General features: G+C 39.4%; 1 protein-coding gene across 1 annotated transcript in view; it reads right to left on the bottom strand.

The window, feature by feature from the left end:
• Positions 1-16272, bottom strand: part of ryr2b (ryanodine receptor 2b (cardiac)) — a 71661-nt gene that overhangs the window by 34626 nt on the left and 20763 nt on the right. The window contains 33 exon segments of the mRNA XM_032540912.1: positions 15-138; positions 240-315; positions 686-763; positions 964-1101; positions 1363-1452; positions 1682-1760; positions 2175-2338; positions 3788-3928; positions 4034-4124; positions 4573-4793; positions 5291-5460; positions 5760-5877; positions 6698-6806; positions 8115-8301; positions 8521-8656; positions 8918-9021; positions 9296-9425; positions 9616-9730; positions 9899-10175; positions 10552-10692; positions 10815-10926; positions 11116-11316; positions 11469-12086; positions 12196-12409; positions 12697-12923; positions 13108-13194; positions 13387-13546; positions 13832-13992; positions 14317-14431; positions 14750-14882; positions 15189-15375; positions 15535-15743; positions 15947-16121. Of these exon segments, the coding sequence (XP_032396803.1) occupies positions 15-138; positions 240-315; positions 686-763; positions 964-1101; positions 1363-1452; positions 1682-1760; positions 2175-2338; positions 3788-3928; positions 4034-4124; positions 4573-4793; positions 5291-5460; positions 5760-5877; positions 6698-6806; positions 8115-8301; positions 8521-8656; positions 8918-9021; positions 9296-9425; positions 9616-9730; positions 9899-10175; positions 10552-10692; positions 10815-10926; positions 11116-11316; positions 11469-12086; positions 12196-12409; positions 12697-12923; positions 13108-13194; positions 13387-13546; positions 13832-13992; positions 14317-14431; positions 14750-14882; positions 15189-15375; positions 15535-15743; positions 15947-16121 (5288 nt within the window).

Raw genomic sequence — 16272 nt, 5'->3', positions numbered from 1 at the left:
CATTCTGTACTCACCTCCACACAGTGTAGCCATTGAGCTGAAGGAACTTTAGGACATCCTGGGCTCTTTCTCTGAATTTGGTCTTTTCCTTGGCAGTCAGGGTATCATAGGGTACACACATTGAATGGCCGCCCCCTCCTGAGAACAGATACATTGCAATTTTGGTAACTGTTAGGTGCTCCCTGAAAGGACAGGACTTGAAGAAATATAAAATGTTTGTTAACACCATGGTATGGTACCTTTAATCTCAATTTCTAATTTCTTCCTTTTAGCCCAGGCATTGTGGTAGTTTTTAGCCAATTGTTCAGCCATAGCCTATAAAGTAAAAGAAAAACAAAAAAAATACAGTAAAACACTTGTTATATCAGTCTAGTGTCTTTAGAGAATAGGGTGTGGTTAGCTGAGAGAGGCAGCATGAGAGGCCAGACTGTTGTTTCAAAAGAAAATTATGTCAGTACAGTTAGACTGCAACTGCATTAACCTAATCCACTTCAATGACATCGGACAACTCACAATTATAGCTTAGTTTCCATGCAAGATGTTGTTTGGATTATTTAAATGTATTTGCTATAGTACACACCAACATTGGTAAGAGGCCAGTGTTGACACCCGTGCAGATTGTGTGCCAGGATTAAAGTCAAACTAAAGTTGTGTATAAAGCGGGAAAAAACAATGAAATACTTACATGCTGGTCCCATGATAAGGTGATGCTGCTCATGTCCATAGGTTTGGGGCTAAAGGTTGATGCTCCTTCAAAAGACAGCTACAACAGGCAACAAACAGAAAATCACTTATTTTAAAAAACAAAAAGGGTGAAATCCAAATGGCTAACTACAACAACAAAAACGTTAAAAAATAAATCCAGTAAGGAGAAGTTTTTTTTGTGAATGATATAACTTTTACTAGAACAGACACATTTGGTACCCAGAGGCTAAGTGAATGTGGCCTATGGAGTACATATACCTGTCCAGACTGAGATACTCGGCGCGTAAAGGTATGCGTGCCAAATGCGTCTCCTTCTTTGGTTCTCTCTATGGTCCATCCAAAGGCCAGCATACTCTTTATGGTTTCTTTAATGGCCAAGCGGTATGCCTCCTTCTCCTGAAAAACTCAGAAATATGGATAAACCCTCATATAAAACTGCACGTATTAGGTCATCAAAGGACAGCAGCAGAACAAAACATACTTAAACTATTTTCAAATTTAAAACTTAAAAGATGTCTGTTGTCCACGCCATAGACCAAGGACCAAGAACTGAGGCATTTTAATCTTTAATATCACATACACCACATTTGGTATGCAAGTGCATCTGGAATTTCTAAGTTCACTGCTTTTTTTTTTTTTATTGACTTCTCACTCTACCTTTTCAGCCAAAGCCCTGTATGGCTTGAGGAGAGGGTGAACCTTGGTGTTCTCACATAGCTGCTCCCCATGAACCCAGCCATTTGCAAACTAACAAAGACAACAAACATATTCAGTGAAAATCACACCTTACACAGAGATTAATATATTAGTTTGACCAACCAAAATACAGACAATGTTTTGATACTGTCAAGCAGACAGCATATCTTATAAACGTGTTCTTAAGTGGTTCAGTCTTGATCAGAATATCATAAATCAACTCTACTCTGTCAACTTCTACATGCCATTCAGATTTGAGGAATAAATATAGTTATATTACCTTGTCCAGTGACCACTTCTCGTGAGTATGCTCTGCATACTTGTTCACTACAAACTCCAGTCTCTCTGGCACTGACACCCTAGTGCAGGGAAAGAAATAACACATCATAAAGCTTTATTGCGCAGTAACACATTTGGATACAAATGAGCATCATTATTATTTTAGGGCTATTATTGTCTTTTTGACAGAGCAGCAATGACAGAAAAGTGAGGAGAGAAAAAAGGTGATGACTTGTAACAAAGAGCAGCGGATAAGACTCAAAGCCAGGCCAACTGTGCATTATTAATTGAAAGATTAATAAAGAGCATGAACATATATTTTTATTTCCACAAGTTTTTGAATATGACCATTTTTTTTTACCAAAGTTAATTCTGCCCACCAAATTATAGCTTACGCTTTTCCTGGAACAGAACAGGTTGTCCCGAATCAACATGTCCTATTTTTTTTATCCCTAATCAATAATTATCCTTGCATTCCCTGGTCAGTCTCTTACTTGGAGGTATCTACAGGCACGGGGTCAAAGTGTCCTTCTGTGTCCATCGAGGCTATTCCCTCAGTATGGGACACACCGCTGGAGTCCATGTGGTCAGGAGGCAGGGCCTTGGCCACTGCAGCCAGGAACTGTACACACAGTTTAAATAACTGAGGCTCATAGGGCTGTAGAGATGGAAATGGAAGTGGGTATTGGAAACATAGTGTGGGAAGAAAGAAAGAAGAAAAAGAGACTGCATGGGACATGGAACCAAATCTGGTATATCTGGTATATCTCTCTACATTGTTTCTGTTTAGAGTATATATATTAGTGTGTCTATATTAGTGTGTATATATTGTTTGTTGGGTTGTTTGTTTTGAATGTGTAAGCACATTGTGAGCAACTATGCTCCAAAGGAAAATTCCTTGTATGTGTCTTCATACCTGGTCAATAAAGCTGATTCTGATTCTGATTCTGATTCTGATATATTGCAGAGCTGACATCCAATTGCAGAACTGGAACTGCAACTCTACAACTGGATGATATTGGTTAAGTCTGGTTTTTGCAAGAGTAATTATGTGTAACCCTGAGAAAACAAAACACTATTTCACCTTATTTAATTCCCATTTATTAACATGTTGGATTGAATTATTTTGGATACAAAGACCTATCCCTGTTGTAGCAATAACTTAGCTGAAAAACCCTGTTAGGAACTGTTCATAGAAATCCCGTTTCTCCAACTGAAATCTAGCCGTGAATCCCTTATCCCAGTATTGAGACTTTACTCGTTTACATGTAGTTCAAGAATGTGGTTACTGCAGGAAGCCAAGAATAACAGTCTTGATTAAGTGGTTGTAAACACAGTGTATAATACAAACGGTAACATATACTGAATCCCATAACACTAGTTCAACTGCTACAAAATTTAGTTCATATAACCAGTTATCCTTACGAAATACTTTTTCAAAAAAGTCTCCACCTTTAGTTATTTTTCAGTCGTATCAACAATAATCTACAATAAGCATTGTACAATATTTCTGGAAACTTATATAAACTATACACCTAAGCTACAATATATATACACACAATAACTGTTCTCTGAAGAGATTGTTCTCTGCAATGTTGACTTAGTTTGGGTGAGGTTTGACGTGGGTCACAAGTGGGATTGGAATGATCAAATGAACATAGTCCTTTGATGGTTTCATGTTTCTTAATCTGTCCGGCCGGTATCTGCCAGAAATATGATAGCACATGCATCGAGTCTACTAAGAAAAGATTGAGTTATTTCTTATATTTCCAACATTTCCAACAACTCTGTTAAGAGGTGAGAGGTTTTATACCAGGATTTGGAAAACGTACTCTTAATCTCAAGTGTGTTATATATTTCTTCACTCATGTTCTTCAAGAAGTTCACTAAATAAGAAAATCAAATACGAATTTTGCCATCTTTTCTGAAATACACTTGAGGAGGATAAAGAAAAGGTGATAAATCAATGGTAGGATAACACTGTCAAAAAGTAAACATTTATTCATTTTCTGATAACCTTTTTGGTGCTAAAACAGAAATATTATTCTAATTCTAAATAATTTTTAATGGGATCTTGAGATTGACAGAGGTAATCAATGTGGTTTACCTTATTTGGCAAGGCCTTAAAGACACCCCAGAACAACTTTCTAGACAGGTGGAGCTCCTCTTCAGAGGCCAAACCCTGGTCACCCTGCCCTTCAGCTAGCGAGTAGTACTTCCACTTCTGCTCGTAGTGACTGATCAAGAGCTGGTAGATGAAAGGATTGACCAAAGTCAATAAAATTTTTCATTTTAACTTGGTGTACTAATACATTTCACATATACTGTAGTAAACTGCCATGTGTTTAGCCACCTTTAGCGGCATCTTGCTATAGTCTGTGAGATGGGGAACATCAAAAGCAAGACGTCGAAGAAGAGGCTGCATCTTGGATGGTTGGAGTTTACTGAGGACACCAATGAGTGCAGAATTATTCACATGAACACAGAGAGAGAGAGAGAGAGAGAGAGAGAGAAATGCCATGGCCAAGATGCACTTAATTTGTTAACATTTTGATCGACTTCAAATCTAAACCAGGCAGTTAAAGGATTAAGCAGGATTAAGAATATGCGTCAATTAACAAAAACGGATTGACGTTTCTCTTTCCTTTTGACATATAATTTGGTAATTTCAATGGATACAGGAAGCAAATTATTAATAATAATTCAGGAAGACCACAGAAGATGAAGCTTCCAGAAATAAAGTTGTACCATAAAATATGTAATCAGTGACTGTCTGAAAAAACTCAATATCTATCTGCAGACAACAACAGCAACAACTTTTTGCAATAATAGCCAACCGGAGACAGAACCCAAGCTCTGTAGGTTATTTTATTATACCAGTAAAAGCACTACCTGCAGACAGCCAACAAACAATCTTCAATAGTGTCTCTCTGAGCTTTGGTCAAGCTAAGAGCCCTTGATAGGCTGTAGATTGCCTGAATGAGAGAATCCACCAGCAAAGCATGGTCTCCTAAAGCACAGAAGAGAGCTGAACATTTGGTGAGCAGGGGAAGAACAGATGTACACAAGTATCTGTTGAGGGCCAGGGCCATATCAGTGGATCCTAAGTCAGCCTGCAATGAAAAAGAGAGGTTAACACTTACAGGTTGCAATTAACTTAGTAAAACTAAACTGACAAATGGAGTGAGGAGGCAGAAAGAAGAAATGGGGACCATGGTCAAGAATTTCCTTAGAGTGAACATTAAGATATGCTATGATAAAAGCTAATAAATCTACTTTTTTCAGGAAGGATACATACATTGTTTTAATTACTATATTTAAAAGTTTAATGTAAACAAAAACATTAATTTATTAACTTAGACAATAGCACACTTTATTTTTACACATATTGAGAGAATCAAGTCTCATGTGAGTCAATGCAGAGGATCACTTAAGTCATGTTAAACACTCAAAGTAATATTAGGATATGGTACAGTCAATGCTAGGGACAGGTAGAGAGAAGTGCAAGTTCATAGGTGACTGATACAAAGGCATAGAACACTACTAGAATGTTACATTTGATCTATTAAGCAGGTGAACAGAGCAACAAAATGCAATTTTATCTGCTCACAGTGTCAAGAGAGACAGCTGCCTGAAGGTCAGGCAGAAAGCCAACTTCTATTAGGTGGAGAAGAAAATGTTGGTTCTCAAAGCCATAAACCCGGTCCAGGAACAGAACCATAGCTGCCTTGTGGTCTGGGCAGAACACTGTTGACAAGTCAGGCTCAACCACCAGACCATCTGGACATAAAAATGAAAATTAAAGATGATCATGACCAAAGGCTATATTGACATAATGTGTATTGTTTATGTATCTATACTATGGGTGCCAATCCCTCATCCAAACTAAACCATTGTCATGACAAGAGAATCAAAAGGACACTAACTACAAAATAAAAGATCTTAAAGACAAATCAGAATTGAATAGGCAGCCATTCTAACATCCATACTATAGCAGACAAGGCCGATTTCTGTGTAATGCCTAAATACCACTTGAATTTACTGTAGTAATGCAAGATTGGCTTATAGACTCATCTAACCTTTAGATGAAGGTGTTTGAAAGGAGATGCTGATGACTCCCTCAAGATCCCGAATGGGGATGAGCGATCTCAGAATGGCTCTGATGCGGATAGCTTCTCCTTTGCCTCCTTGAATCAACTGGACAACAATTCAGAACAAAACATTGTTGTCGGTCGGTCATTTACAGCTTACAAAGATTTCCATATGTAATGATACAGTAACAAATAATAGACATACTGTATATTTATGTACATATTGTATTTTCTTATATTATTTTCAGTGTGACGGTGTACACTGATTCTATAAAATAATTAAAAGACATAGGGGCAACTAGTTCATCCAGTAGATTGTGCGCCCATGTAGGTTAAGTACTTGGCAGTGGCCCGGGTTCAAATCGGACCGTGGCCCTTTGCTGCGTGTCATCCCCTCTCTTTCTCTCTCCACTTTTCTGTCTGTCTATCTGTACTATGCAATAAAAAGCCCCAAAAGTATCTTTAAAATATTAGGGACATCTTCCTACTGTTGAATTGTAGCCCATTTTGAAGTACAAACGTAATTTGTGTTAAAGTTGAAAAACTAAGAAGAGAGTATTGTTGATGTTTTCTAAAACACTGCTGTGTATTAACTATTTTTTTTCTTCCAAGTAGTGTATTTCTGTTAATTTCTATTTTGTAATATTTATCTTTTGTTATTTTCTAAAAGTTTTATTGCATTTTATGACTTCTGTAATTTTTTTTTTTTTTAACAGCCTTGGTGTTTAAAATATAATTTGTTTTGCCTTTGCACTTCAGTGGCCATTCTGTGGAAGGTTAAAGCAATAAACTGACTATTTTCTTTGTTTGGCTATTTCTGTCTCATTTAAAAGCAAGTTTGCAGACTATTTTCATCAGGCTTTATTGTTTGAGACATCAGCAGATATTGATGTAGAAGGGCTTCTGAAAGCTAGGAACACACTCACATGCATCTCTGGAGCACAGCGCCCCAGCAAGTCGATAAGAGCTGAGTAGAAGGTCATGATGGCGTGCCCCATGTGAATTAGGTCATCATCATTGTCCTGGACAACATCTCTGTTACAGGAAACAATCATAACAGTCAAAAGCTTGTCATTAAACTAAAATAAATCATTAATCATAATAGAATCCAATGATTGATTATCCCTAAATAAACCAGCCCATTAGCCAGATAAGATCTTTCCCCCTAATTTCTAATGACCTTAACATTTATTAATTTAAAACAAGATAAGATGCAAATAAAGCAGTGGTCAGCCCCGGTTTCATACAGTCTACGGTCAGCTCCCACCCCACATAAATCCTTAATAGTGCATCCTAAGAATAATCAGTGTCAAACAGTTGCATTGTTTTATTTGGCTCATTAAACCTATTTAGCAAGGGAAGGCTGGCCGGACACAGATGCTGTGTTCCAGCCAAGAAATCCTCCAAAAAGCCTGAGAGAAAATTACTCCTGAGTAGAGCATGTGAGTGAAGCGTGAGCGCGAGGAATTTGGATGGAGTGCAGAACAGAGTTTTAAAGTGTTGGAGCATTGCCTTATCACCGTATATGCAGATGTAAGGCGCCCATCCTCCCTCCCCAGGCAGACCTTTTGCTAGTGGAGCTCTGGGCATAAAGGGAGAGTGGATGCCATTCATCTGATAAATACAACACAGCTTCTTCTTTTTTTTTCTTTTTCAGAGCAAGCAGAAAACAATTTAAGTAGAGGGGTCGGGAGCAGCCAGGAGTGGCCAGGAGTGGCCAGGAGCGTCATTGAGCGGCGGAGCGGAGCTGAGGGAACGAAAACTTTGTGAGCGAGTAGCGGAAATTCTCAGCGCTCCAGTTTGCTCAGATGCACTGCTCCTAAGCCGATACTATGACACAGTGCTGAACACACGTAATGTTTTACTACATTTAGGTGACTTTCAATGCTGTTTACAGAAAGCTTTAGCTTTAACATTAAATCCTTTTATCTTGACGCTGGTTAAGTTTAATCATATTAATTTCATTTGGCAGTTGACGTTTAATGCACAACCAATAAGCTTAGAAATTGTTGTGAAAAAGTCCTATAGCAAAAATGGAGGAAAACAGAAAATCATAGAAACTGGTTTTAAAAGTATTTCTCTACACTACTAAAATAAGATGCAATCTAAAAAACGTGTAGTCCTGCCTTCTGCAGAGTTAAAAACTAGTATGCTATCCATTAAACAGTTTTTCATGCATAGGCACTTTGTGTGTACAATACACAAACAATGTTTAAAATACATAATGAAAATAATTTTGTATGCAGCCTTATCAAATTGTGTTCAGTTCCTAACATATTAAAATATGTGTCTGCATATGCACACATTAAAAAATCCTTGCAATAATCAACATCTAATACTGACAGCGTTCTGTTGGACTGGTAGGTGGCAGTAGCTCCATCCATAGAAGGGTCCTCTGAGATCATGATGGCTTCTTCCATTGCTGCTAAGAGGCCATTTCCCCCTTCACCTCGCAGGGCAGGGCCAAAACACTCAGGCCGACGTATCAGCAATCGCAACACCACGTAAGCATTTTCTTCGACACTCTCACCTGTGGTTAAGGAATGCATAGACGATAATGACTAACCTTCAGGTGGACTGGATGAAAGGTGAATTTGTTTGTTATCCATTCTATTTCTCTTAGAGATTCTCATTGATTTTATAGGAAAGGAAATAAATAAACTAAAGAGAAATGCTACAGAAATGTCATTTATACTATTAGAGGATGTCTTTTAAATGGGAGAACTATTGGTTGAACTAAAAAGGTCACCATTGCAGAAGACAGCAAAACGTAGAAAATCCAGGTAACGCTCGCCCTCCACAGGGTTCCATCCAATATCGGGATAGCCTTTAGCCATCAGCATCGGACAGCTCTGGAGACCACAGCCAGCAAGGTACTGAACCACCTGATAGTAGATTAGATTAGCTTTACAGACACTGGGTCATTGCAGCTATTAAACAACTAATGGAGAATATCAACGAAAAATAAGATTTAATGGACAATGAGGCATCTAAAAACGGGAAATGAGAGTGACACTACAAAACAATACAGTATGGAATGGCAGAGCATGTTCATTACAGACCAGAAAACTTATATATGCATTTATGACATAATGGAGGCTATTAACAGCAGTACTGCAGAGGAAGGCACAGATTGTGGAACTCACCTTCTCTAGGTCAGGTTCCCTCAGCACTAAGGCCAGTTCATTATTATCCATAACAGAGGCTGCTGCTACATCCAGAGGAGTGGCCCCACGCATGGATGGTGAAGCTAAAGGACACAGGTGTATTAACAATCTTCTGCAACACATTTAGAAAAACTTAATAATTAATGTTACATGATTAAAACTTAATGCCAACAACAGCACAACAAGCCGTGCCTCAAAAAATGCCTGAGAGCTGAATCAACACCTCTCACAAAAAACAGAGAATAATAGGTTTGACAAAACGAGTTGGGTAGTGTAATAAAGGGTTATTGCCTTACAGCACATCCAATACAAGTTTTTGTTACCACTGACAGAGAAAAGGTAAAGAATAAGATTTACCTAGTCCAACACTGCTGTTTTCCAGCAGGTAGCTGAGATGGTCAAAAAGGGCTCCCTGATTATGACGGCTGATGCGGCAAAAATAACATAAGAATCGACAGCAACTGGCCACCATCTTGGGAAAGGTAATCTAAAAAAAGAAAATCAATGCATGGATGTTAAGAAAAGCAAAATATGAGGAGATAGATGCTACAATTAACTGTGCTGCAGGGCGTTTAGCTCTATTAATGATGCAGCTATAAGACAACAAAAATACCTGTTTATTTGTTACACACATTTTCTCCAAATTATTACTATACATTTTACTTTATCTCTCACACCTTTGATTCCCCTTCTCCAAGAACATTGACCATCACCTCCATCACAGTCTCATGCATTCCCAATGCCCTCATTAGGTTGGGATGTTGGTAGAAAATTTTATTATTCATGATGTCCCTGTGCATACAAAGAATAATGTCAAAATGAAAGGATATCTCCCACAACACAAAGGATATTTGCATGCATATATGTTGGAACTGAACCAATACAGACAATTACACAAGATCACAATAATCAAGGTGTCAAATGAAGCAAAATTATGTCACAATATAATTGCCCCCCTACCCTAGTCTTCTGATCATCAGCCTCTCCTCTTCTTTCCCCATGCGGACACTGAGGAGGGAGCGGATTTGGCTCAGGGAGGACAGGAGAGCCATGGTGTCTTCTACCGATGACTGGCTGATCGTATAGGCTCTGCAAAGGGGTCCTGCCATTTGGCCTCCAAGGCCCTGATACTGGCGGTGCAGCAATGAGAAGACAGCCCTGACCAATTCAGGGTCCTCTATCTCAGTCTCTTGAGCCCAATGCACCATTGTTTCAGAGATCAGCGTTTTGAGGGACTCTGAAGAAGTACCAGCAGGTAAAAAAAAGTATGAAAAAAGTATGATAAAAGTAGAAGAGCAGAGACTAAATTCGTCAAGTTATTACATTTTAGGAATTGTTTTTGTTACATTTTTAGGTAGTTGTCTGACAAAAAGGTTGGACGTGCTACATTAGACATGTTACTGGCCTGTTTCAAAATAACATCTCAGGATGGAAGGTTAATACTTGATATACAGATCTCATTCACATATCCACTCTTAAGTATCTTCTATGTTTCAATATGGTATTAATCCTGAACCAAAACATTATGCATGATCCCATGTGCACGTAAATGTAGAGGCCAAAATGTACAAAGTGAGAAAAAGAAAGGGCTTTCACAACATATAGGTACTTACTGACACTCCACGCTCTAGTCCCCTCCACTTCTATGGGTGTCTTCTTCCGTCCAGTGACTCTTGCTGCTAGACTGAGAAGTCGATCTTTAAGAGACATCTCAGCATCCTCTTCATCCTCTGAGTCTCTGTCCAATTCTATGCCTGCACAATAACAACCGATAAGATGAGATTCCTCAGTCGCAATCATGGAAAGTGCCTTCTTGAAGCTTTTTCAGAGCACCCTGGCTCAGAGGTTATTAATGAATCAGTGAAAAATGACCCACCACAGTGTGTTTTGAGGAGGTGATGGAAGTCTTGCAGGAGCTGTTGGATTTCCACTGGACACGGACAGTTCTTCTGCTGCTCTTCCTCTCTGAAGCTCAGCAGCATGTTGATCTAAAGACAGGTCACAGATGACAGGACAACATTCTAAAAATGCCACAGTTCTATTAGAAAAAACATAATAACCCATCATTTCTTTATTTTTAATATTTTTTTAAGTGTGCAGCTACTGGAACATAGCAGAACCCACAACACAACATTTTATAGTTAGAACACTCAGAATTTAATTTCAACAAAATCAACCTGCTCCTGTGGAGGTGAGCGGAACTCCTTGGTCTTGCGGGCAGTGAGGGCGGCAGACATGTTGAGTGCTTGCATGACCTGGTTGTAGCGAAAGCATTGGTTCTCCTGTAGCTGACCCACAAAGTTGTCAGAGAAGGCAACCACAGCTTCTACCCTGTGGCGCACCTGGCAATCACACATGTAGGACAGCAGGTGGCAGAGCTGCACAAAGAAATGTATTAAATCTCCCTTTATGATTAAATTTAAACAGCTTATATGACAATAACAACTCAACATCTGAAGCTAATCCAAAATTCAATCAAAAGGAAGGAAAAGAACTACAAATGTCAAGAGAAATCTGTTGGTCCGTTCACCTCAAGTTTGACAGCTTCTGGAAGCTTCATTTGAAGAAGTCCTTGTTTAGGGTTTTCATCTTTTGTGTTCCCCCCTTTCCATTGTTTTTCATCATCACTAGCCTCTTCCATCTCTTGCTGCTCAAGGGTTTCGGTATCTCTGGAGAAGACTGACGGCTCTATCAGTCTCAGAACTTTTCTCACATCCTCATCCCCAAATATCCCCATAACTAGTAGGGTGTAGAACAGTCTAATTAGAGGAACCAGCAGAAGCTCAATACTGCCTCCTACAGGATCCCGCACACCCTGACCCACAGCCCATACTCCAGCATTCAACATCGCTATAGTCAGGTTCTTCAATATATCCAGAGGGATTTCTGGGCTGTCTGTGCAGGCTATTTCACCATCTCCTTTCATCCCATCACTCTTCACAAAACAAGGAGATGAGAAATGCATCCTTGGTTTAAGAGATGTGCTAAGACTGGTGGTGGAAATGCCTTCTGGAGGTAGACCATTCCCCCCAATAAAACCAGTAGCAGGGCTGGGAAAAAGGGAGATTTCTCTGGTCTGGTCTGTCATGGGCACAATGTATTCGTGGTTCATCATGTTACATGCTGTAGTGTGGCTGCTGAGGTGAACCTAAAGAACAAGAATACTCATTTATTCACTCTCCAAAGACCAATGTTTCCCTATCCTGTTGTTGAAGAATGTTACCTAAAGAAAAACATGAACTCAAACAAGCAATCACCTGAATAAGCAGCTGATAAAATGCAGAGCGGAGTAGGCCCGGGAGGTGGGGATTCTGAATGGCATGAAGGACCTGTGATTGGTCCACGTGACTGCAGAGGACGTGGCAAACTCTGGTGTTTCCAAAGGCACATAAAGAGCAGTAGAGGAGTAGAGTGTGGTGGTGAAAGGTCAAGAGGTCATCAAGTTCCGACAGCTCCAAAATGTCAACAGACCTAGACGTATGTTATCAAAAAGACAATGTCAGTGTTGTTGCTTGCTCAAGATTAAATTTAAATTCTAGATGGCACAAAGTGGCACAACACGCTGCAGTCTGTTGCATTTTTAATGATGTTATTCACTAAACAAGCATGTGCTGCTTGATGCTTTCCAGATCACAGTGACATGGGTGAAGAGACATGCAGGATGGATAAAAGCAACATCATAAACACATGCATCACTTTCGTGCACTTATATTTGCACTCCCCCAATTCCAAAAACACAATTATTCCAGCTATTTAACCTGTTTTCATCAGGGATCTGAAGGGTCAAGACTTGCAGGGGCTCATCGCATTGGACTCTCCAGCCATGGCGCTCATTTGGCTGATCCACCATCACCTTTAATGCGCAGCCTGGTGCTCTGGTCCACGATACTGGTTTGAGATGCTGGACCTGAAACCTTGGAGGACACTGAGGAGTTGCATTCCTTCTTTGGCTGCGAAGCAAACCTGCTGACAGTGGCATCACATTCTGGATTGAAAAGACAAATACAGAGAAAAGTTTAACAGACGTTTAATAGACCACTAAACATTTTAAAGAATAATACAGGATGCCTGTGTTTTTCTAAGCCAAGCTACGATCTAAGCAGACAAGGTTAAACAAAAAACGTCTTTCTAATGTCTTTGACAAGATAAAAAATGAAAAGTTCCTTTACCTTGATGTGTCCTAGTTCAAACTGAAACATGTTGCTTGTGGTGGGCTTGACAAAAACAGCAGGAAACAGCTTTGAACTGGCTTCCACCTGATTAGCAGTGAAACAATACTACCTCAGTTTAATAATGCATTGCTTCAAGTTAAACAATGCTCACTATTATTTATAATTACTTTAGAAGTTATTTATTTCAAAATGTTATTTGAGGATAAACCATCAAGTGGCTCCTCAGGGACATTGATATGAACAAATCAAACAAACAAAGAATCCTGTGTGACCCACTTGGTAGAAGTTGGCCATCTCCACTCCACTGGAGGTGAAGGTTAGAAGCCCAGTGGCTGTATCGATTAAACAGCCAATTTCCAACCCTGCACTTCTTCGGCTCTGAGACAAGCCTGTTGCCTCTCCAGCACACACCATGTAACAGTCACATCGCTTCACACTGTGCAAACGTATAGGGATTGACAATTTTGAAAATTGACAATTTGCAGATAATTTGATAATAAAATGCAAAATAAGACAATGTAATCCTTTAAAAAATATTAAAATAGTATTAAAGTTCAGTAATATTAATCCATTCTTCAGTAAAACAGTAAATAGAATGTCCTTAGTCTGTGATTATGGTGTGAAAAGGACAAAAATCAGCATCATCTCATCTGCAATTAGTATTTAAATTCTTGGTAAAGTCACCCAAACTGACACTATAACTGTCTGGGTGTACACTAACCTTTCCTTGACTTTGCCACTGTCATCTCCGAGGGTGACAGTTGCAGTGAGGACATTGTCAGTGTCAAAAGTCACGTTGTGTTGATGAAAATCAGAGGTCACCCAGCCTACCCACACGTTAAAAGGCTCTTGGCCAGGAAGAACCCTTACTGAGTAGTAATACTGAAACAGAGATGGCAGTTGCTGTCATTGGTATTTGCATTTTGCGTTCTACATCTTTTATTGTAATTGGTAATTACAACGACCAGCCAGTAGCTGAAAAGCTGCACAATGCATGCGTATAAGCCCTGCAGTGCAATTTGTTTCATTTTAGTGCACTCTGAGGCAGCCCATTGTCCAAATACATTTACTGTTTTATTAATGTATAATAACTATTAATAATAGGCATTTTTCATTAACTTAGAAATAGCAGTACAAAATATTTGGGTTACTTAATATTGTTTTTTTGGATGTTCTGTGGTTATGATGAGTAAATGATAGACTTACTCTGGAGCTCTGGATTAGGTTATCATAGTTATCTTTGTCAACTACAACATCTTCTAGAAGCCGTGCAGAAGAGTTATTGCTGACTAGGTCTGGCTTAGTCCTCTTCAGCATGAACCTTGCAGAACAGAAACACAATAATTTGTACACAGCACAATTAACTTTGCAGATTAACTGTATTTGTGGTGATAAATGAGACCCGTTTGCTCTTTAACAATCTTCATTTCCCATTTTCTGTCATTTAATTTGGGAAAACTTTAGTCATAACCATGCCTTTGTTAATTTAATCAACTGGCAGACCGATGTAGACAAGCATAACATTTATAAATACACACCAATGACCCAAACATTCAAGTTTTCCAAATTCCTTTTCCATATCCCAAATTACATGCATTCTATTACTTATTATCCCAGTTTTGATTTCTCTACAACCTACCGTTGTTTTAACCTTGACGTTTTGTCGTGACTATGATCCTTATGGTTGAGCTCATCTCTTGAGCCAGCGAAGCCGTGGGCTGACTTCATAAGCACTTCAAAGTCAGAGTCCACCTCCTCCTGCTCTTTCCTTCCTAAAAGGACAACAGGAATTAATTACAGCAGGGCCCTGTGGAGCTTATGTAGAACAACACATCAAGGTCATAATGGTAGAAAATCTGTAATCTGGATTGTGGATAATCTGGATGACTGCAAAGAACAGCTAAAAAAAGATCTTGTAATAACTACATAAGTTTTACATGCTACATCAGGAGTAATGTCATCTGTAGTTTGAGCTTATGGTGAACCAAAAAAATATTTACTGTGGTCCTTTGTCATTTTGAGTTTGCTATGGCTAAATTGAACACACTGTATATGATATGATGTAACATGATATGAACCTGAAGAGAGAGAGTTGGAGGCCACTGGAAGCACGCCCCCCGCAGGGCTACTGAGGATGGCAGCACATTGGATAGACATGCTGAGCCGGTAAAAGCCCATCTCACTGCCTCCACCATGGTGTGCAAACAATCGCTGAGAAACCCTTAGGCTGGATAAGGAATCATTTGAGCCACTGACTCTAGTGACCTTAAATAAGATTTGAACAAGATTTTCAGGATCAGTGCTGTCAATTAGCTAGTGCTATAAGCAACCCTGGGTTACATAGAGCCACTGCACCATACTACATGCTTGAGAAGACATTTTAACCAAGCTACTAGGTGAAAGCCTATATCCTGGTAAACTAACCTGAAAGTTGTGATCATCAGGCATTATGGAGGAAAACTGAGGTTGTTTCCTGCTCATCCACAGGGCTGGGTCTCTGGCCATGTGGACAGCAAATGGTTCATAGCCCTCCTGCAGGCCATACACAGTAAAGTACTGCAGAGAGCCCACATGGCGGCCCAGGTTCAGTATCCCCACCTGGTTCAACCCAACACTGACCACAGGTAACAGGCCTGGGAAACATGGGGAGAAAAAAGACAAAACATATTTCAGTCTGATAATTGTCTTATATATAAACAGTATAGTTTGGACTTAGTCAAGAAAAGGATAGTACTGCCATATTAACAAAAACAATGTCTTAGTTTATTATCTTTCAGTTTAATAAACAGTAACTAAGTCTGTTAAATACACTATAAAGTCAAAAACTCTTTCAGACCGTCTCTGATAGCAAAGTCCATGGCAGCCAGCTCTGATCCTCTGTCATTAAACAGCAACTCTCCATTGAGTGTGACCATCATGGTGCACTCAGCCATGTCCACCAAGCAACCCACCACATCGCCTCTCTGCCACTGACGTCCCAGGGGCTCAACGCCTTGATGGTACCACTGAGCCTAAAAGCATAAGAAAGACAAGGAGTTTGAAATAAAAAGGGACGTGTAGAGAAGTGTAAGAGCCTCACAAAGGAACTGGAAAAGACGTGAAAGAGCCAAAAGGGTAAAGAATGAGATAAAATGCTAACAAGGTAGTCAGACTCAACTTTGT

Source organism: Etheostoma spectabile, chromosome 17, assembly GCF_008692095.1.
Source record: "Etheostoma spectabile isolate EspeVRDwgs_2016 chromosome 17, UIUC_Espe_1.0, whole genome shotgun sequence".
NCBI lineage: Eukaryota > Metazoa > Chordata > Actinopteri > Perciformes > Percidae > Etheostoma > Etheostoma spectabile.
Note: the sequence above shows the minus strand (reverse complement) of the source record. Positions and strands in the feature narration are given on the sequence as shown.